General features: G+C 39.6%; 2 protein-coding genes across 7 annotated transcripts in view; one reads left to right on the forward strand and one right to left on the reverse strand.

Moving 5' to 3' along the window:
* F8 (coagulation factor VIII) overlaps positions 1–23,506 on the forward strand; it is a 231,296-nt gene that overhangs the window by 25,599 nt on the left and 182,191 nt on the right. For all 6 annotated transcript variants that reach the window (XM_085838324.1, XM_085838320.1, XM_085838319.1 and 3 more), the window contains exon 4: positions 10,580–10,792. In XM_085838324.1, coding sequence (XP_085694450.1) covers positions 10,580–10,792 — 213 coding nt within the window. The remainder of the gene's footprint in view (positions 1–10,579; positions 10,793–23,506) is intronic.
* On the reverse strand, positions 16,032–16,548 carry LOC147004870 (large ribosomal subunit protein uL24). Its single transcript, XM_085838318.1, has one exon. It carries the CDS (start codon positions 16,511–16,513, stop codon positions 16,076–16,078), a length of 438 nt encoding a protein of 145 aa, XP_085694444.1. The 5' UTR covers positions 16,514–16,548; the 3' UTR covers positions 16,032–16,075.

Consider the following 23,506-nt stretch of genomic DNA (forward strand, 5'->3'; position numbering starts at 1 on the left):
AATGCCAACTTTAACATCAAAAATAACAGGAAACACCAATTTCTTTTCCTTAATATCTCTTAATATCAATGGACTCAACTCCCCGATAAAAAGACATAGACTAACAAACTGGCTACACAAACAAGACCCAACATTTTGCTGCTTACAGGAAACTCATCTCAGAGAAAAGGATAGACACTACCTCAGAATGAAAGGCTGGAAAACAATTCTCCAAGCAAATGGCGTGAAGAAACAAGCTGGAGTAGCCATTCTAATATCTGATAAGATTGACTTCCAACCCAAAGTCATTAAAAAAGACAGGGAGGGACACTTCATACTCATCAAAGGTAAAATCCTCCAAGAGGAACTATCAATCCTGAATATCTATGCTCCAAATACAAAGGCAGCCACATTCATTAAAGAAACTTTAGTAAATCTCAAAGCACACATTGCACCTCATACAATAATAGTGGGAGACTTCAACACACCACTTTCACCAATGGACAGATCATGGAAACAGAAACTAAACAGGGACACAGTGAAACTAAGAGAAATTATGAATCAAATGGATCTGGCAGATATCTACAGAACATTCTATCCTAAAACAAAAGGATATACCTTCTTCTCAGCACCTCATGGTACCTTCTCCAAAATTGACCACATAATTGGTCACAAAACAGGCCTCAACAGATATAAAAATATTGAAATTGTCCCATGCATCCTATCAGATCACCATGGACTAAGGCTGATCTTCAATAACAAAATAAATAATAGAAAGCCAACCTTCACGTGGAAACTGAACAACACTCTTCTCAATGATACCTTGGTCAAGGAAGGAATAAAGAAAGAAATTAAGGACTTTTTAGAGTTCAATGAAAATGAAGCCACAACATACCCAAACTTATGGGACGCAATGAAAGCATTTTTAAGAGGAAAACTCATAGCTCTGAGTGCCTCCAAAAGGAAACTAGAGAGAGCACACATTAGCAGCTTGACAACACACCTAAAAGCACTAGAACAAAAGGAAGCAAATTCACCCAAGAGGAGTAGACGGCAGGAAATAATCAAACTCAGGGGTGAAATCAACCAAGTAGAAACAAGAAAAACTATTCAAAGAATCAACCAATCAAGGAGCTGGTTCTTTGAGAAAATCAACAAGATAGATAAACCCTTAGCCAGACTCACTAGAGGGCACAGGGAAAGCATCCTAATTAACAAAATCAGAAATGAAAAAGGAGACATAACAACAGATCCTGAAGACATCCAAAACACCATCAGATCCTTCTACCAAAGGCTATACTCAACAAAACTGGAGAACCTGGATGAAATGGACAAGTTCCTAGACAGATACCAGGTACCAAAGTTGAATCAAGATCAGGTTAATGATCTAAACAGCCCTATATCCCCCAAAGAAATAGAAGCAGTCATTAATAGTCTCCCAACTAAAAAAAGCCCAGGACCAGATGGGTTTAGTGCAGAGTTCTATCAGACCTTCAAAGAAGATCTAATCCCAGTTCTTCACAAACTATTCCACAAAATAGAAACAGAAGGTACTCTACCCAACTCATTCTATGAAGCCACAATTACTCTGATACCTAAACCACAAAAAGACCCAACAAAGATAGAAAACTTCAGACCAATATCCCTTATGAATATTGATGCAAAAATCCTCAATAAAGTTCTTGCTAACCGAATCCAAGAACACATCAAAACAATCATCCATCCTGACCAAGTAGGTTTCATCCCAGGGATGCAGGGATGGTTCAATATACGGAAATCCATCAACGTAATCCAGTATATAAACAAACTCAAAGATAAAAACCACATGGTCATCTCCTTAGATGCGGAAAAAGCATTTGACAAGATCCAACACCCATTCATGATAAAAGTCTTGGAAAGATCAGGAATTCAAGGCCCATACCTAAACATGATAAAAGCAATCTACAGCAAACCAGTAGCCAACATCAAAGTAAATGGTGAGAAGCTTGAAGCAATCCCTCTAAAATCAGGGACTAGACAAGGCTGTCCACTTTCTCCATACCTATTCAACATTGTACTTGAAGTCCTAGCCAGAGCAATTCGACAACAAAAGGAGATCAAAGGGATACAAATTGGAAAAGATGAAGTCAAAATATCACTTTTTGCAGATGATATGATAGTATATATAAGTGACCCTAAAAATTCCACCAGAGAACTCCTAAGCCTGATAAACAGCTTCGGTGAAGTAGCTGGATATAAAATTAACTCAAACAAATCAATGGCCTTTCTCTACACAAAGAATAAACAGGCTGAGAAAGAAATTAGGGAAACAACACCCTTCTCAATAGTCACAAATAATATAAAATATCTTGGCGTGACTCTAACTAAGGAAGTGAAAGATCTGTATAATAAAAACTTCAAGTCTCTGAAGAAAGAAATTATAGAAGATCTCAGAAGATGGAAAGATCTCCCATGCTCATGGATTGGCAGGATCAACATTGTAAAAATGGCTATCTTGCCAAAAGCAATCTACAGATTCAATGCAATCCCCATCAAAATTCCAAATCAATTCTTCAACGAATTAGAAAGTGCAATCTGCAAATTCATCTGGAATAACAAAAAACCTAGGATAGCAAAAACTCTTCTCAAGGATAAAAGAACCTCTGGTGGAATCACCATGCCGGACCTAAAGCTCTACTACAGAGCAATTGTGATAAAAACTGCATGGTACTGGTATAGTGACAGACAAATAGACCAATGGAATAGAATTGAAGACCCAGAAATGAACCCACACACCTATGGTCACTTGATCTTCGACAAGGGAGCTAAAAACATCCAGTGGAAGAAAGACAGCATTTTCAACAAATGGTGCTGGCACAACTGGTTGTTAACATGTAGAAGAATGCGAATCGATCCATTCCTATCTCCTTGTACTAAGGTCAAGTCTAAGTGGATCAAGGAACTTCACATAAAACCAGAGACACTGAAACTTATAGAGGAGAAAGTGGGGAAAAGCCTTGAAGATATGGGCACAGGGGAAAAATTCCTGAATAGAACAGTAATGGCTTGTGCTGTAAGATCGAGAATTGACAAGTGGGACCTCATGAAACTACAAAGCTTCTGCAAGGCTAAAGACACCATCAATAAGACAAAAAAACCACCAACAGATTGGGAAAGGATCTTCACCTATCCTAAATCAGATAAGGGACTAATATCCAATATATATAAAGAACTCAAGAAGGTGGACTCCAGAAAGTCAAATAACCCCATTAAAAAATGGGGCTCAGAACTGAACAAAGAATTCTCACCTGAGGAATACCGAATGGCAGAGAAGCACCTGAAAAAATGTTCAACATCCTTAATCATCAGGGAAATGCAAATCAAAACAACCCTGAGATTCCACCTCACACCAGTCAGAATGGCTAAGATCAAAAATTCAGGTGACAGCAGATGCTGGCGAGGATGTGGAGAAAGAGGAACACTCCTCCATTGTTGGTGGGATTGCAAGCTTGTACAACCACTCTGGAAATCAGTCTGGCGGTTCCTCAGAAAATTGGACATAGTACTACCGGAGGATCCAGCAATACCTCTCCTGGGCATATATCCAGAAGATGTCCCAACCGGTAAGAAGGACACATGCTCCACTATGTTCATAGCAGCCCTATTTATAATAGCCAGAAGCTGGAAAGAACCCAGATGTCCCTCAACAGAGGAATGGATACAGAAATTATGGTACATTTACACAATGGAGTACTACTCAGCTATTAAAAAGAATGAATTTATGAAATTCCTAGCCAAATGGATGGACCTGGAGGGCATCATCTTGAGTGAAGTAACACAATCACAAAAGAACTCACACAATATGTATTCATTGATAAGTGGATATTAGCCCAAAACTTAGGATACCCAAGATATAAGATACAATTTGCTAAACGCATGAAACTCAAGAAGAATGAAGACCAAAGTGTGGACACTGTGCACCTTCTTAGAATTGGGAACAAAACACCCAGGGAAGGAGCTACAGAGACAAAGTTCGTAGCTGTGATGAAAGGATGGTCCATTTAGAGACTGCTGTATCCAGGGATCCGTCCCATAATCAGCTTCTAAACGCTGACACCATTGCATACACTAGCAAGATCTTGCTGAAAGGACCCAAATATAGCTGTCTCTTGTGAGACGATGCCGGGGCCTAGCAAACACAGGAGTGGATGTTCACAGTCAGCTATTGGATGTATCACAGGGCTCCCAATGGAGAAGCTAGAGAAAGTACCCAAGGAGCTAAAGGGATCTGCAACCCTATTGTTGGAACAACATGATGTACTAACCGGAACCCTGGAGCTCTTGTCTCTAGCTGCATATGTATCGAAAGATGGCCTAGTCGGCCATCAATGGAAAGAGAGGCCCATTGGACTTGCAAACTTTATATGCCCCAATATAGGGGAATGCCAGGGCCAAAAGAATGGGAATGGGTGGGTAGGGAAGTGGGGGGCGCTATGGGGGACTTTTGGGATAGTATTGGAAATGTAATTGAGGAAATTATGTAATAAAAATATTAAAAAAAAAAAAAAAAAAGGAAATTCTGTCTTTTTTCCACTGGATGGTTTTTGCTCCCTTGTCAAAGATCAAGTGACCATAGGTATGTGGGTTGATCTCAGGGTCTTCAATTCTGTTCCATTGGTCTACTTGTCTGTTGTTATACCAGTACCATGCAGTTTTTATCACAATTGCTCTGTAGTACAGCTTTAGGTCCGGCATGGTGATTCCACCAGAGGTTCTTTTATCCTTGAGAAGAGTTTTTGCTATCCTAGATTTTTTGTTATTCCAGATGAATCTGCTGATTGCCATATCTAATTCGTTGAAGAATTGATTTGGAATTTTGATGGGGATTGCATTGAATCTGTAGATTGCTTTTGGCAAGATAGCCATTTTTACAATGTTGATCCTGCCAATCCATGAGCATGGGAGATCTTTCCATCTTCTGAGATCTTCTTTAATTTCTTTCTTCACATTCTTGAAGTTCTTATCATACAGATCTTTCACTTCCTTAGTTAGAGTCATGCCAAGGTATTTTATATTATTTGTGACTATTGAGAAGGGTGTTGTTTCCCTAATTTCTTTCTCAACCTGTTTATCCTTTGTATAGAGAAAGGCCATTGACTTGTTTGAGTTAATTTTATATCCAGCTACTTCATTGAAGCTGTTTATCAGGCTTAGGAGTTCTCTGGTGGAATTTTTAGGGTCACTTATATATACTATCATATCATCTGCAAAAAGTGATATTTTGACTTCTTCCTTTCCAATTTGTATCCCCTTGATCTCCTTTTGTTGTCTAATTGCTCTGGCTAGGACTTCAAGTACAATGTTGAATAGGTAGGGAGAGAGTGGACAGCCTTGTCTAGTCCCTGATCTTAGTGGGATTGCTTCCAGCTTCTCACCATTTACTTTGATGTTGGCTACTGGTTTGCTGTAGATTGCTTTTATCAGGTTTAGGTATGGGCCTTGAATTCCTGATCTTTCCAAGACTTTTATCATGAATGGGTGTTGGATTTTGTCAAATGCTTTCTCAGCATCTAACGAGATGATCATGTGGTTTGTGTCTTTGAGTTTGCTTATATACTGGATTACGTTGATGGATTTCCCTATATTGAACCATCCTTGCATCCCTGGGATGAAACATACTTGGTCAGGATGGATGATTGTTTTGATGTGTTCTTGCATTCGGTTAGCAAGAACTTTATTGAGGATTTTTGCATCGATATTCATAAGGGAAATTGGTCTGAAGTTCTCTATCTTTGTTGGGTCTTTTTGTGGTTTAGGTATCAGAGTAATTGTGGCTTCATAGAATGAGTTGGGTAGAGTACCTTCTGTTTCTATTTTGTGGAATAGTTTCTTTTTTTTTTTCCACTGTTTTTTTTTTATTACATATTTTCCTCAATTACATTTCCAATGCTATCCCAAAAGTCCCCCATACCGCCCCCCACTTCCCTACCCTCCCATTCCCATTCTTTTGGCCCTGGCATTCCCCTATATTGGGGCATATAAAGTTTGCAAGTCCAATGGGCCTCTCTTTCCAGTGATGGACGACTAGGCCATCTTTCGATACATATGCAGCTAGAGACAAGAGCTCCGGGGTACTGGATAGTTCATCATGTTGTTCCAACTATAGGGTTGCAGATCCCTTTAGCTCCTTGGGTACTTTCTCTAGCTTCTCCATTGGGAGCCCTGTGATCCATCCAATAGCTGACTGTGAGCATCCACTCCTGTGTTTGCTAGGCCCCTGCATAGTCTCACAAGAAACAGCTATCTTTGGGTCCTTTCAGCAAAACCTTGCTAGTGTATGCAATGGTGTCAGCGTTTAGAAGCTGATTATGGGATGGATCCCTGGATACGGCAGTCTCTAGATGGTCCATCCTTTCATCACAGCTCCGAACTTTGTCTCTGTAACTCCTTCCCTGGGTGTTGTAACTCCTTCCCTGGGTGTTAGTTTCTGAAGAACTGGAATTAGGTCTTCTTTGAAAGTCTGATAGAACTGTGCACTAAACCCATCTGGTCCTGGGCTTTTTTTGGTTGGGAGACTATTAATGACTGCTTCTATTTCTTTAGGGGATATAGGACTGTTTAGATCATTAACCTGATCTTGATTTAGTTTTGGTACCTGTTATCTGTCTAGAAACTTGTTCATTTCATCCAGGTTTTCCAGTTTTGTTGAGTATAGCCTTTTGTAGAAGGATCTGATGGTGTTTTGGATTTCTTCAGGATCTGTCGTTATGTTTCCCTTTTCATTTCTGATTTTGTTAATTAGAGTACTTTCCCTATGCCCTCTAGTGAGTCTGGCTAAGGGTTTATCTATCTTGTTGATTTTCTCAAAGAACCAGCTCCTTGATTGGTTTATTCTTTGAATAGTTCTTCTTGTTTCCACTTGGTTGATTTCACCCCTTAGTTTGATTATTTCCTGCCTTCTAACCCTCTTGGGTGAATTTGCTTCCTTTTGTTCTAGAGCTTTTAGGTGTGTTGTCAAGCTTCTAATGTGTGCGCTCTCTAGTTTCTTTTTAGAGGCACTCAGAGCTATGAGTTTTCCTCTTAGGAATGCTGTCATTGTGTCCCATAAGTTTGGGTATGTTGTGGCTTCATTTTCACTAAACTCCAAAAAGTCCTTAATTTCTTTCTTTATTCCTTCCTTGACCAAGTTATCATTGAGAAGAGTGTTGTTCAGTTTCCACGTGAATGTTGGCTTTCTATTAGTTATTTTGTTATTGAAGATCAGCCTTAGTCCATGGTGATCTGATAGAATGCATGGGACAATTTCAATATTTTTGTATATGTTGAGGCCTGTTTTGTGACCAATTATGTGTTCAATTTTGGAGAAGGTACCATGAGGTGCTGAGAAGAAGGTATATCCTTTTGTTTTAGGATAGAATGTTCTGTAGATATCTGCCAGATCCATTTGATTCATAACTTCTGTTAGTTTCACTGTGTCCCTGTTTAGTTTCTGTTTCCATGATCTGTCCATTGGTGAAAGTGGTGTGTTGAAGTCTCCCACTATTATTGTGTGAGGTGCAATGTGTGCTTTGAGATTTACTAAAGTTTCTTTAATGAATGTGGCTGTCTTTGTATTTGGAGCATAGATATTCAGAATTGATAGTTCCTCTTGGAGGATTTTACCTTTGATGAGTATGAAGTGCCCCTCCCTGTCTTTTTTGATGACTTTAGGTTGGAAGTCAATCTTATCAGATATTAGAATGGCTACTCCAGCTTGTTTCTTCATACCATTTGCTTTGAAAAATGTTTTCCAGCCTTTCACTCTGAGGTAGTGTCTATCTTTTTCTCTGAGATAAGTTTCCTGTAAGCAGCAAAATGTTGGGTCTTTTTTGTGTAGCCAGTTTGTTAGTCTATATCTTTTCAATGGGGAGTTGAGTCCCTTGATATTTAGCGATATTAAGGAAAAGTAATTGTTCCTTCCTGTTATTTTTGTTGTTAAAGTTGGCATTCTGTTCTTGTGGCTGTCTTCTTTTAGGTTTGTTGAGGGATTACCTTCTTGTTTTTTCTAGGGCGTGGTTCCCATCCTTGTATTGGTTTTTTTCTGTTATTATCCTTTGAAGGGCTGGATTCGTGGAAAGATAATGTGTGAATTTGATTTTGTCGTGGAATACTTTGGTTTCTCTATCTATGTTAATTGAGAGTTTGGCTGGGTATAGTAGCCTGGGCTGGAATTTGTGTTCTTTTTTTTGTCTGTATAACATCTGTCCAGGATCTTCTGGCTTTCATAGTCTCTGGTGAAAAATCTGGTGTAATTCTGATAGGCTTGCCTTTATATGTTACTTGGCCTTTTTCTCTTACTGCTTTTAGTATTCTATCTTTATTTAGTGCATTTGTTGTTCTGATTATTATGTGTCTGGAGGTATTTCTTTTCTGGTCCATTCTGTTTGGAGTTCTGTAGGCTTCTTGTATGTTCATGGGCATCTCTTTCTTTAGATTTGGGAAGTTTTGTTCTATAATTTTGTTGAAGATGTTTGCTGGTCCTTTGAGTTGAAAATCTTCATTCTCATCCACTCCTATTATCCGTAGGTTTGGTCTTCTCATTGTGTCCTGGATTTCCTGGATATTTTGAGTTAGGATCTTTTTGCATTTTCCATTTTCTTTGATTGTTGTGCCGATGTTCTCTATGGATTCTTCTGCACCTGAGATTCTCTCTTCCATCTCTTGTATTCTGTTGCTGATGCTCGCATCTATGTTTCCAGATTTCTTTCTTAGGGTTTCTATCTCCAGTGTTTCCTCATTTTGGGTTTTCTTTATTGTGTCTACTTCCCTTTTTAGGTCTAGTATGGTTTTGTTCATTTCCATCACCTGTTTGGTTGTCTTTTCCTGTTTTTCTTTAAGGACTTCTAACTGTTTGATTGTGTTATCCTGTTTTTCTTTAAGGACTTGTAACTCTTTAGCAATGTTCTCCTGTAATTCTTTAAGTGAGTTATTAAAGTCCTTCTTGATGTCCTCTACCATCATCATGAGATATGCTTTTAAATCCAGGTCTAGCTTTTCGGGTGTGTTGGGGTGCCCTGGACTGGGCGAAGTGGGAGTGCTGGGTTCTGATGATGGTGAGTGGTCTTTGTTTCTGTTAGTAAGATTCTTACGTTTACCTTTCGCCATCTGGTAATCTCTGGAGTTAGTTGTTATAGTTGTCTCTGTTTAGAGATTGTTCTTCTGGTGATTCTGTTTATAGTCTATCAGCAGACCTGGGAGACAGGCTCTCTCCTCTGAGTTTCAGTGGTTAGAGCACTCTCTGCTGGCAAGCTCTTCTCTTACAGGGATGGTGCACAGATATCTGGTGTTTGGACCTCCTCCTGGCCGAAGAAGAAGGCCCAAAACAGGACCTTTCCCAGATGCTGTGTTGCTTTGGCAGGTCACAGAACCTGTCAGCTTCTGTGGTGCACACTCTCACCTGTGCAGACTAAGTTCCTAAGTTCGGTGGAGTCTCGGAACCAAGATGGCGCTCCCTGCTCCTGAGGCAGAGGCCTCCCATGCTGGGCGGACTCCTGTCCTCCCCGGCTGGGAGGGTGGCCGGATGTCTGCGACCCAAAAAGGGTGCTGCCTCAGCAGCTCTGTGGCTCCCGCCTGTCCCAGAAGCTGTCTGCTTCTGTGGTGCACACTCTCACCTGTGCAGACTAAGTTCCTAAGTTCAGCGGGGTCCCGGAACCAAGATCCACTTCTGTTTTCAAATAAAGATGGAGAAGCCAAATCCCCTGCCCGTGGGTGTGTAGATAAGAAACCAACAGATCTTCATAAGGACATTATGGTTGTTAAGTTTGTGGGATTGATAATTATTTCTGTCATAAAAGTTAAACTGTGCACAATTTTTAGCTTAAACAGAAAGAGGAAAGTTATAGAGGAATTTTAATCCAGGAACACAGTTGCTCTAGCAAGGAGTATCCAAAGATATGATCCAGCTAGAATGCAAACATGTCCTGGATTACAGTATGGTGTGGCTAGAATACAGACATTAATACAGACATAGTACATACATTTAATTCCTAACAATGAAGTTGAGGTTATTTTTAAAAGACAGCAACCATGTTTGAATGTGATGTCTAATTGCAGGGCAGTCCATCTGATGAATCAGAGAAATATTTAACTGTATATGTCAGATATAGGATATGCCCAACTCACATTAGAACAGAAAGGAAATAGAGGCTACTCAAGGGCAATGAGAGAGAACTGGGTGGTGTGTGTATGGCAGTTTTGTTAGAACAGTTTTACAGATGCGGGTTGCAGAGAGAATAAGCAATACACAGGTGAAGACAGAATGAATCAGACAATAGTAAGGAGCCAGAAGATTAGAACATATTACCAAAGTTAGTATGAGGCTAAGTACAGCAATTTAATGAGAAGCTGAGAGAAGCCAGATTGAATCAGTCAGTCTGGAAGATAGATTGTACAGAGGCTAGAAGCTTACAGAACTAAGTCTAGGAGTAGTTAGAACAGGGAAAGAAATGTTCTGGCTCTGCCTAAGCCATGTATTCACACCGCTTTAGTATATGGTTCTGATCTCATCCCATCATCAGAGGAAATAAAAGCAAAATTTACAGGTAATAGAAACAAAAAGCAATTTTATACCTTCTTTTTTTAGGAGATGAATATGAAGATCAGACAAGCCAAATGGAGAAGGAAGATGATAAAGTTTTCCCTGGTGAAAGTCATACTTATGTTTGGCATGTCCTGAAAGAGAATGGTCCAATGGCCTCTGACCCTCCATGTCTCACTTACTCATATCTGTCTCATGTGGATCTGGTGAAAGATTTGAATTCAGGCCTCATTGGAGCTCTGCTAGTATGTAAAGAAGGTAATTATACTAAAAAATGGAATTGAGGTAAGACAGAGGAAGACAAAAACAACAGAATCCGTTGATAACTGTGAGTCTTTGAATTCTTTGTTCTGAAAAGGGCTTCTTTTCCCTGGAATTATACGCACAGAAAGGAGAATAACCCAGTTTTGAAGGCAGTGATATCCATCCTATATAATCCCAGTGAACACTAGTTTAAGAATATCCAAGATCTACAATTAGATCTTTGTTCCCAAATAATTGCTGCATTTCACCTGAAATCTGTGGGCTATCTCAGCAGGGTTTCTTCTCTCCTTTGCTTTTCAAAAACTTGGCTTTAAAAGTTTCATGGAGGAAAATGCATTTGTGTGTCTGAACAGTGACATATTAACTAATTAAAGTGTGTACTTTGTCAGACAATGACATACACATATCTGAGAAATCTCCATTTACACATATCTTGTTATTCTAAAGATAGTCTTGTTTGTCTCCTATTTAATTTATAGTTTAATACCATAAACTTATAAAGAAGTAAATTTATTATAATTTTATTTTAATTATTTTGTGTGGAAAATCAGCTTCATTGTAACTCTTCGAGTTATCTGTTGTTCAATAACTACATAATTTGGTAGAATGAAACAAAAATAATATGTTATTTCTCATGGTTGTCTTGAGTGTCATGGAATTTGGAACTGTCTATGAATGCATGATTTATAGTCAAAACAGTGGTCAGAGATGCTATCACCTCAAAGGTATTTCATATGACTTAAATCTATGATTAGAAGACTTAACTGAGATCATCTTTACTTGATGTCTTCAGCTTAGGCAATAAAGGAGACCTAGACATTTTATATGGTCTTAAGAGCCATATAAATGGTTTATATTGTCCATTGGAAGCTGCACTATAATTTCTAATCACTTCTGTTTCATTCTGTTAGGACATATCATTAAAACTCATCCATTGAAGGAGATAGACAAAGAATTTAAAACATATTTTTTCTGAATAATAATGAGATTCAGAAGAGGGGAAGAAGACTAAGGTTTATAATTACTTGATTATGACACAGTTTTATTCTTTTTCTTTGTGGATAAATAAAATAAAATTATATATATATATATATATATATATATATATAAATATATATATATATATATATAAAAGGAAAGATCTCTCACAACCATAAAGATATTTATAAAATCTCAATTTGCCTTCAATTGACATATACTTATGTAAAAGACAGTAAAAGCTTAAGTATGCAGTTTTAATGCCTAGAAGAACCAATAAAATATTATATAAAGATATATAATAAAATTAAAATAGAGAAATTAAGACATTAAAATAAGACATAAAAGGAGAAAGAGGAACAAATATGCAGAAAAGAGTATAAAATGATGGTAAATTTCAATCTAAAAATAAGTAATTATCTAAATATACTAAAACCAAAAACTGTCATACTGTATATGAAAAGCAAGAACTTTTATATTTTATCTACAAAAAATACATTTCACCTTCCGGTCTGCCAGCACCATCACCGGGCCACCTTGGCCATGGAGTCGGTGGATACCCCCAAGGTCCCCAGAGTACTCTCCACTTGATATTAGGACCTCTGGTGAGTGGAACACAACTTCTCTTCCAATCCAATTGCACAGGACCTGAGACAGCATTAATTAGGGAAGCAGAAAACCTGGCCTGACTAGGGTGACAAGTCCCTTCCGGTCGGCTCCAGCACCAGGTCACCTTGGGCGCTGAGTCAGCTGACACCCCAAAGGTCCCTAGAGGACTCTCCACGGGATCTTAGGACCTCTAGTGAGTGGAACACAACTTCTGCCAGGAGGCAGGTCCTAATGCCAGATATCTGAGCACCTTCCCTGCAAGAGGAGAGCTTGCCTGGAGAGAGTGCTCTGACCACTGACACTCAGGAGAGAGCTTGTCTCCCACGTCTGCTGATAGAGGCTAACAGAATCACAAGAGGAACAAGCTCTAACCAGAGACAACTATAACAACTAACACCAGAGAATACCAGATGGCGAAAGGCAAATGTAAGAATCTTACTAACAGAAACCAAGACCAGTCACCATCATCAGAACGCAGCACTCCCACCTCACCCGGTCCTGGGCACCCCAACACACCCAAAAAGCTAGACCCGGATTTAAAAGCATATCTCATGATGATGGTGGAGGACATCAAGAAGGACTTTAATAACTCTCTTAAAGAAATACAGGAGAACACTGCTAAAGAGTTACAAGTCCTTAAAGAAAAACAAGAAAACACAACCAAAGAGGTAGAAATCCTTAAAGAAAAACAGGAAAACACATCCAAACAGGTGATGGAAATGAAAAAACCATACTAGACCTAAAAAGGGAAGTAGACACAATAAAGAAAACTAAAAGTGAGGCAATGCTGGAGATAGAAACCCTAGGAAAGAAATCTGGAACCATAGATGCGAGCATCAGCAACAGAATACAAGAGATGGAAGAGAGAATCTCAGGTGCAGAAGATTCTATAGGGAACATCGGCACAACAATCAAAGAAAATGCAAAATGTAAAAAGATCCTAACTCAAAACATCCAGGAAATCCAGGACACAATGAGAAGACCAAACCTACGGATAATAGGAGTAGATGAGAAGGAAGATTTTCAACTTAAAGGGCCAGCAAATATCTTCAACAAAATTATAGAAGAAAACTTCCCAAACCTAAGGAAAGAGATGCCCATGAACATACAAGAAGCCTACAGAACTCCAAATAGACTGGACCAGAAAAGTAATACCTCCAGACACATAATAATCAGAACAACAAATGCACTAAATAAAGATAGAATATTAAAAGCAGTAAGGGAAAAAGATCAAGTAACATATAAAGGCAGGCCTATCAGAAATACACCAGACTTTTCACCAGAGACTGTGAAAGCCAGAAGATCCTGGACAGATGTTATACAGACAGTAAGAGAACACAAATGCTAGCCCAGGCTACTATATCCAGCCAAACTCTCAATTACCATAGATGGAGAAACCAAAGTATTCCACGACAAAACCAAAATCACAGAATTTCTTTCCACGAATCCAGCCCTTCAAAGGATAATAACAGAAAAAAAAATACAAGGACGGAAACCATTCCCTAGAAACAGCAAGAAAGTAATCCTTCAACAAACCAAAAAGAAGACAGCCACAAGAACAGAATGCCAACTCTAACAACAAAAATAATAGGAAGCAACAATTACTTTTCCTTAATATCTCTTAATATAAATGGACTCAACTCCCCAATAAAAAGACATAGACTAACAGACTGGCTACACAAACAGGACCCAACACTTTGCTGCTTACAGGAAACCCATATCAGGGAAAAAGACAGACACTACATCAGAGTGAAAGGCTGGAAAACAATTTTCCAAGCAAATGGTCTGATAAAACAAGCTTGAGTAGCCATTCTAATATCGAATAAAATCGACTTCCAACCCAAAGTTATCAAAAAAGACAAGGAGGGTTAATTCATACTCATCAAAGGTAAAATCCTCCAAGAGGAACTCTCAATTTTGAATATCTATGCTTCAAATGCAAGGGCTGCCACATTCATTTGAGCTTTACTTTAGTAAAGCTCAAAGCATACACTGTACCTCACACAATAATAGTGGGAGACTTCGACACACAACTTTCATTAATGGACAGATCGTGGAAACAGAAACTAAACAGGGACACAGTGAAACTAACAGAAGTTATAAAACAAATGGATTTAACAGATATCTACAGAATATTTTATCCTAAAAAAAAGGAAAATCTTAGAAGATGGAAAGATCTCCCATGCTCATGGATTGGCAGGATCAACATTGTAAAAATGGCTATCTTGCCAAAAGCATTCTACAGATTCAATGCAATCCCCATCAAATTTCCAACTCAATTCTTCAACGAATTAGAAAGAGCAATCTGCAAATTCATCTGGAATAACAAAAAACCTAGGATAGCTAAAACTCTTCTCAAGGATAAAAGAACCTCTGGTGGAATCACCATGCCTGACCTAAAGCTGTACTACAGAGCAATTGTGATAAAAACTGCATGGTACTGCTAGAGCCACAGAGAAGTAGACCAGTGGAATAGAATTGAAGACCCAGAAATGGACCCACACACCTATGGTCACTTGATCTTTGAGAAAGGATGTAAAGGCATCCAGTGGAAAAAAGAGAGCATTTTCAACAAATGGTGCTGGCACAACTGGTGGTTATCATGTAGAAGAATACAAATTGATCCATTCCTATCTCCTTGTACTATGGTCAAATCTAAGTGGATCAAGGAACTCCCCATAAAACCAGAGACACTGAAACTTATAGAGGAGAAAGTGGGGAAAAGCCTCGAAGATATGGGCACAGGGGAAAAATTCCTGAATAGAGCAGCAATGGCTTGTGCTGTAAGATCAAGAATCGATAAATGGGACCTCATAAAATTGCAAAGCTTCTGCAAGGCAAAAGACACCGTCAATAAGACAAAAAGGCCACCAACAGATTGGGAAAGGATCTTTACCTATCCTAAATCAGATAGGGGACTAATATCCAATGTATATAAAGAACTCATGAAGGTGGACTTCAGAAAATCAAATAACCCCATTTAAAAATGAGGCTCAGAGCTAAACAAAGAATTCTCTCTTGAGGAATACCGAATGGCTGAGAAGCACCTGAAAACATGTTCAGCATCCTTTTTTTTTTTTTTTTTTTTTTTTTTTTTTTTTTTTTTTTTTTTCCAGTGAGACAACACATGTTTTTCCAGAGTTGGAGAGCTGGCCAGCTGCTCTGTCAGAGGAACTAAGCCCAAGTCTGGGGACCCAACAATTTAATTCAAGGGGATTTGGTGCCCTCTTCTGGCTTCTGTAGACACTGCAGGGATTTGATATACAGATACACACACACACACAGGTACAAAAAATTGTGAGGGTTTTCCCAATATTTTAGGCCCTGTGAGATGGTACCAGTCTCCAAGACCAAACAACCTGTAAGACTCACAAGGTGGGAGAACTGACTCTTAAGGGTCCTTTCCAGGTACCAGTCCACTAGGAACATCTTCAACTGGCTATTCCTATAAATAAGGGCCATTCCAAGATTTAAATTCACTATAGCTCCTGATTCCACAAAACTATTAGGAAACAGGGGGAAAAAAACCCCTTAATTCCACATAACTTGTCATAGTGCTATCAGACCATCTGAGGGTGGCTGTCCTTTCCAGACCCCAAAGACTGACACAGAAAACAAGGTACTTGGGAAACACCACACAAGAGAGGACTACTTAAGCAGTCTTTAATGAAAGCCGTGCATGAGATATCTCTACTCCTGCATCTTCTCAATCGTTTCTTCCTTGTATTTGCCCTTCTCCTTTCCTACTTGTCGGGACTTGGCTTTCCTCTCCAGGATCTTCTTGCGGTCCTTGTCCAGCTTTAGCCTGGTGATAACGACCTTGCTGGGGTGGATGCCCACGTGGACGGTTGTGCCATTAGCCTTCTCTCGCTGGACGCGTTCAATGTAGATGACGTACTTCTTCCTGTACACTTGGACCACCTTGCCAATCTGCTGGCCTTTGTAGTGTCCGCGAACAACCTGAACTTCGTCATCCTTCCGAATGGGCATAGACCGAACGTTATACTTCTGTCTCAGCTCTTTGGAAAGAGGGGAAGACATGATCTTCCTCCGAATGTGAGAAGGCGCATTGAAATGCCGTTTGCGGTTCTTGCTTCGGTCAGAAGTCACGAAGGGATTGAACTTCATTTTGGCGGCTGCGATCCCATGTTCAGCATCCTTAACCATCAGGGAAATGCAAATCAAAACAACCCTGAGATTCTCTCTCACCCCAGTCATAATGGCTAAGATAAAATATTCAGGTGACAGCAGATGCTGGCGAGGATGTGGAGAAAGAGGAACACTCTTCCATTTTTGGTGGGATTACAAGCTTGTACAACCACTCTGGAAATCAGTCTGGCGGTTCCTCAGAAAATTGGACATAGTATTACCAGAGGATCCCACAATACCTCTCCTGGGCATATATCCAGAAGATGTTCCAACTAGTAAGTAAGACACATGCTCCACTATGTTCATAGCAGCCTTATTTATAAAAGCCAGAAGCTGGAAAGAAGCCAGATGCCCCTCAACAGAGGAATGGATGCAGAAAATGTGGTACATTTACACAATGGAGTACTACTTAGCTATTAAAAAGAATGAATTTATGAAATTCCTAGGCAAATGGTTGGATCTGGAGGGCATCATCCTGAGTAAGGTAATCCAATCACAAAAGAACTCAAATGATATGTACTCACTGATAAGTGGATATTAGCCCAGAAACTTAGAATACCCAAGATATAAGATACAATTTGCGAAACACATGAAACTCAAGAAGAAGGAAGACCAAAGTGTGGACACTTTGCCCCTTCTTAGAATTGGGAGCAAAACACCCATGGAAGGAGTTACAGAGACAAAGATTGGAGCTGAGACAAAAGGATGGACCATCTAGAGACTGCCATACCCAGGGATCCATCCCATAATCAGCCTCCAAACCCAGACACTATTGCATATGCCATCAAGATTTTGCTGAAAGGATCCAGATATAGCTGTCTCTTGAGAGGCTATGCTGGGGCCTAGCAAACACAGAAGTGGATGCATACAGTCATCTATTGGATGGATCACAGGGCCCCCAATGGAGGAGCTAGAGAAAGTATCCAAGGAGCTAAAGGGGTCTGCAACCCTATAGGTGGAACAACATTATAAACTAACCAGTACCCCCCCTCCCAGAGCTCGTGTCTCTAGCTGCATATGTATCAGAAGATGGTCTAGTCGGCCATCAGTGGAAAGAGAGGCCCATTGGTCCTGCAAACTTTAGATGCTTCAGTACAGGGGAACGCCAGGGCCAAAAAGTGGGACTGGGTGGGTAGGGGAGTCGGGGGGAGGGTATGGGGGACTTTCAGGATAGCATTGGAAATGTAAATGAGGAAAATACCTATTAAATTTTTTTAAAGAGAAAAAAATACATTTCAAAAACAATATACATTACAAGGATAAGGATGGAAAAAAGACATACAAAGCAAACATGAATATAACAAAAATTAGAATATTATGAGCACATAATCAAGAAAGAGTAGTACTGCTGTACTACTGCAGCAATAGTAGATCTATGTAATATAGATGAGAGTGCAAAAATAAACCCATAAATTTAAGGTCAGTTGATTTGGTAGACACTAGCGTTTTCACAGTGTCAGAAGACCTGGCTATACTGATGCAAAACTAGTAATGAAATTGGGCTTTTCTTCATGTTACATACAAAATTTAACTCAAAATGGATCAAAGATCTAAATATAACACACTATATTAAAAGAAAACACTGGGTTAAAATTTTATACTTGTATATTTGGCAAGCATCTCTTAAATAAGCCAAGCTTTTGGGCTTTAAAGTGTATCAGGAAAATAACAAATACAATGCTTAGAATGGGAGCAAAATATTTCTAAATTATATTTGGTAAGTGAGTTATGAATTATGCAAGGAAAATTTATAGTCTATAGTAAAGAAGAATCTAATTTTAAAATGTGTAAAAGATCTGCAAAGATACATATTCAAAGAAAATATGCAAGTGGTCCTTGGAGATTTAGCTCAGTGGTAGAACCCTTACTAGGCATGTGAAAGGCCCTAGTTTCCATCCCCCTTACCACCACAACAAAATAGGAATCAGAAAATATAGAAATGGCAAAAAAGCACACAAAACATGCCAATACCATTAACCATTATGAGAAAGCAAATCAAAGGCAAAATGACATACCACTTTACATCTACTAATATGATGAATCTATTGTTTGTTTGTTTGTCTTTTGTTTTGTTTTGTTTTGGTCTTTGGTTTTTTGAGACACGGTTTGTTTAGTCCTGGAACTCACTTTGTAGAGTAGGCTGGCCTCAGAAATCCGCCTGCCTCTGCCTCCTGAGTGCTGGGATTAAGGCGTGCGCCACCATGCCAGGCTGAATCTATTGTTTTTATAATAATAACAACAAATAAAGGCTAGAGTTTTTTTCAGAGGACCTGAGTTGGTTCTTAACCCATATGTCAAGCAATTCACAAACCCTTGGATCTTCAAATGTGGAAGGATCCCGTACCATCTTCTGAATTCCATGGGTGCCTTCATTACACATGCACAAGCACACAAGTACACATAATTAAAAAGTAAAATAAATGTTTTAAAAGATAAGAAAAGTAGTAAATATTGAGGATGTGAGAAATTTTAACCCTAATCTAATATTGCTTTACAAAATAATTTGGTGGTTCCTCAAATTTTTATAAACAGAATTACCATATAATCTAACGTATAAGCACTGTACTGGCTGGTTTTGTGTATCTTTGACACAAGCTAGAGTCATCAGTTCAGGAAATGTCTCTATGAAATCCAGCTGTAAAGCATTTTCTTAATTAGAGGTTGATGTGGAAGGTACCACTGTGGGTAGTACCACCCCTGGGCTAGTGGCCCTGGGTTTTGTAAGAAAGCAGACTGAGCAAACCATGGGAAGCCAGTAAGCAACATTCCTCCATGGCCTCTGCATCAGCCTGCCTCCAGGTTCCAGCCCTGTATGAGTTCCTGTCCTGACTTCCTCCAATGATGCATTATTATTTGGAAGTATAAATTGAGTAAACCCTTTCCCCCTCAAACTTGGTTTTTTATCATGGTGTCTTCATCACAGCAATTGTTAGTCTAACTAAGAAAAGCAAAAAAGAACAGAAAAATATTTTCAAACAAAATCAAATATGAGTGATCCCATCAGAGGTAATCACAGAAGCTAATGAGATTAGACAATTAGTCATGGTTAAAAAGAAAAAAGAAGAGGTAGAGAAAGGAAGGACAGTCCATTAAAGAAAGGAACTTCTTAATCTGATAATATCTTAAAAAAAAAAAATCCCAAGAAACTCCAGGTTAAACCAGGAGTGCTGTTGCATGTCTATAAGCCCAATATTCAGGAGGTAGAAGCAGGCAGATCAGGAATAGGTGGCATCCTTATGACACAGCAAGTTCAAGGCCAGCCTAAAATATATGAACCTTGTCTCATAAATGAAATTCTAAAAAAGCAGCAACACTTTACAGTTAATCTTACAGTGATGAAAAACTACATGGTTTCACATTAAGACTTGGAACAAGACTCTCTAACTACTCTTACTTGATAAAGCATTGGAAGTCTTCCACTAACATAATATTAAACATAAATTGCAATTTCATTGTCATAAAACATTTATAGAAAACATAGTTGAGCATGTATAAAAGTCCAAGAGAATTTTTAAATAAACTATAAATAACAGTATAGGCGATTTGCAGAACTCAAGATCAACATCAAAATCAGTTGTATTCAACAGACTATCAAAGAATAATTAGAATCAAAAATATAAAACCTTAACAAAACAAAACATTTAATTGCATGTAAAATCAAAACCACAAAATATAGGTGAAAGAAATCAAGAACACTCAAGTGGAGAAACACACTATGCTCTCATTGGATATACTGATTAGTTTTTTTGTCAACTTGAGATGAACTAGGGTCATACAAGAGAAGGAAGCACAATAGAGAAAATGCCTTCATAAGGATGGACTGTAGAGCTTTTCTTGATTAATGATTAATATGGGAGGTCCCAGCCCATTGTGGGTGGTACAACCCCTGGTGGTCCTAGGTGCTATGGGAAAGTGGCTGCACAAGGTATAGGGATCAAGCCAGTATGCAGTGTTCTTCTATGCTGCCTGTTTCAGTTTCTGCCTCGATGTATTTTGCCTTGAGTTCCTGCCCTGACTTTCTTCAGTGATGGACTAAAACTGTAAGCTGACTACCCTACCTGCTTTTGCTCATTGTGTATATCATAGCAATAGAAAACAAATTGTAAAAGTGGGCTAAAAGATTCAACATACTAAAGATATTTGTTCTCCCCAATGTACACATATAATGCAATTACAGTCAGACTTTAAGTATAACTTTTGTTTGTTTTTGGTTTTTGAGACAGGATTTCTCTGTGTAGCCCTGGCTGTCCTGGAACTCACTCTGTAGACCAGGCTGGCCTCGAACTCAGAAATCCGCCTGCCTCTGCTTCCCAGATGCTGGGATTAAAGGCGTGTGCCACCATGCCCGGATCAAGTATAACTTTTGTTAATATACACAAATTGACTCTAAAACTTTTACAGAAGGTCAGTTGCTAAGTTAGTTGAACATATTTTACAAAATAATAGTTTATTAATCACTCGACCCAAATTTATAACTTTCTGTACAGCTACACTATTATGACACATTTGTCAAAAGTTATGAAACAGAATAGATAGGAGAGTAGATCTACAAAAAAATATGCCAAAATGGATTGGTATAACTTTCTGTACAGCTACACTATTATGACACATTTGTCAAAAGGTATGAAACAGAATAGATAGGAGAGTAGATCTACAAAAGATATGCCAAAATGGATTGGTATAAAATACAATCAATGGAGAAAAGGGAACTTCAATAAATGGTGTTAGAATAACTAGATAGCCATACACAAAAAAATGAACCAGAACCTAAACCATACTCCTTATACAGGTATTAATTCACAAGAGATTAGTCTTTTTTATTTCTTTATTCACTTTATATCTCGACCATAGACCCTTTCCTCTCCTTCCTGTCCCACCCTCACATAACCTTCCTCCCATAAGTATCAACCCTCCCTGGCATATCAAGCCACAGCAGGAGTAAACTCATCCTATCCCACTGAGGCCAGACAAGACAGTCCAGCTAGAGGAAGGAGAGCCAGAGGCAGGCAACAGAATTAGAGACAGCCCCTGCTCTAATGGTTAGGGGACCTACATGATGGCCAACCTACACATATGCTACATATGTCCTGGGGGACCTAGGTGCAGTCCATTCGTGCTCTTTGGTTGATGGTTCAGTCTCCGTGAGCCCCCATGGGCCTAGGTTAGTTGGCTCTGTAGGTCTTTTTGTAGTGTCCTTGACCACTCCAGTTCCCTCAATCCTTCCCCTGACTCTTCCACAAGTCTCCAAAAAGTCTGCCTGATGGTTGGCCGTGGGTCTCTGCATCTGTTTCCATCAGCTACTGAATAAAGCCTCTCAGAAGACACTTATTCTAGTCCTGTCTACAAACATAGCAGAGTGTCATTAGTAGTGTCAGGGGTTGACTTTCTCCTATGGGATGGGTCTCAAGTTGGGCCAGACATTGGCTGGCCAATCCCTCAATTTCTGCTCCAACTTTATCCCTATATATCTTGTGAGCAGGACAAATTTTGAGTTGAAGATATATGGGTGGGTTGGTGTCCTTATCACTCTACTGGAAGTCTCCCTTGAGTACAGGAAATGACCACATCAGTCTCCATATTCCCAGCTGCTAGGAGTTTCAGCTAGTTTTCTGCCATAGATTCCTGAAAGCATCCCCTGTCCCACGTCTCCAGCTCATCCTACAGATGCCCCCCATTTCCTTTCTTTTTCCCAGCCCTCACCTGACTCCCCCACATCTGAGTTCCACCCCAGGTCTCCTCCCCACCTGCTCTCCCACCCAGTTCCCTTCCTTCTTCCACCTCCAATGTCTATTTTATATCCTTTTCTGAGTGAGATTCATTCATCCTCACTTCAGCTTTCCCTATCACTTAGGTTCCTGGGGTCTGTGCATTGTAGCAGGGTTATCCTGTACTTTATGGCAAATATCCACTTAAAATTGAGTACATACATGCCTGTCTTTCTAGATCTAAGTTACCTCACTTAGGGTGATATTTTATAGTTCCATCTATTTATCAGCAAAACTCAGGATGTCCTCGTTCTTAAGAGCTGAGTAGTATTCCATCATGTAAATGAACCACATTTTCTGTATCCATTCTTCAGTTGAGGGACATCTAGGTTCTTTTGTTTCTTTTTTATTATTCTTTAGTCTTTTTTTAATAGTCCAGTCTTTATCCCCTTCCCAGTCCACCCTCTGACTGTTCTACATCCCATACCTCCTTCCCACCACCCCTGACCCCAGTCTCCAAGAAGATGTCCTCCCACCCCCACTCCTTCAGACTGCCCCACTCCCTGGAACCTCAAGTCTCTTGGGGGTTAGGTGCACCTTCTCTCACTGAGTCCAGACACAGATTTCCTCTGCTTTATATGTGTTGGGAGCCTCATATCACCTGGTTGATGAGCCAGTGTCTGAGAGGTCGGGGAAGTCGAAGTTAGTTGAGAATGCTGGTCTTCATATAGGGTCAACCTCCACCTCAACTTCTCCCATCTTTTTTCCTAATTCAACCACAGGGGTCACCAGCTTCTATCCATTGGTTGGGTGTAAATATCTGCATCTGACTCTTAGCTGCTTGTTGGGTCTTCCTGAGGAGAGTCCTGATAGGCCCCTGTTTGTAAGCACACCATAGCTTCAGTATTAGTGTCAGGCCAACTCCCCCTGAGTTGGATCCCTATTTAGGCCTGTCACTGGACTTCCTTTTCCTCAGGTTCTTCTCCATTTTTGTCCCTGCAGTACTTTCAGACAGGAACAATTCTGGGTCAGAGTTTTTGACTCTGAGATGGCAACCCCATCCCTCCAGTTGATGCCCTGTCTTTCTATTGGAGGTGGTCTCTACAAGTTCCCTTTCCTCACTTTAGGGCATTTCATCTAAGGTCCCTCCCTCCCTTTGACTCCTAAGAGTCTCTCACCTTCCAGGTCTCTGGTACATTCTAGAGGGTCGACCCACCTCCCACCTCCCATGGTTGCGTGTTTCCATTCTTTCTGCTGGCCCCCTCAG

The sequence above is a fragment of the Mus caroli genome, unplaced genomic scaffold, assembly GCF_978045245.1.
Source record: "Mus caroli unplaced genomic scaffold, Mus_caroli_1 scaffold_5, whole genome shotgun sequence".
In the NCBI taxonomy this organism is placed as follows: domain Eukaryota; kingdom Metazoa; phylum Chordata; class Mammalia; order Rodentia; family Muridae; genus Mus; species Mus caroli.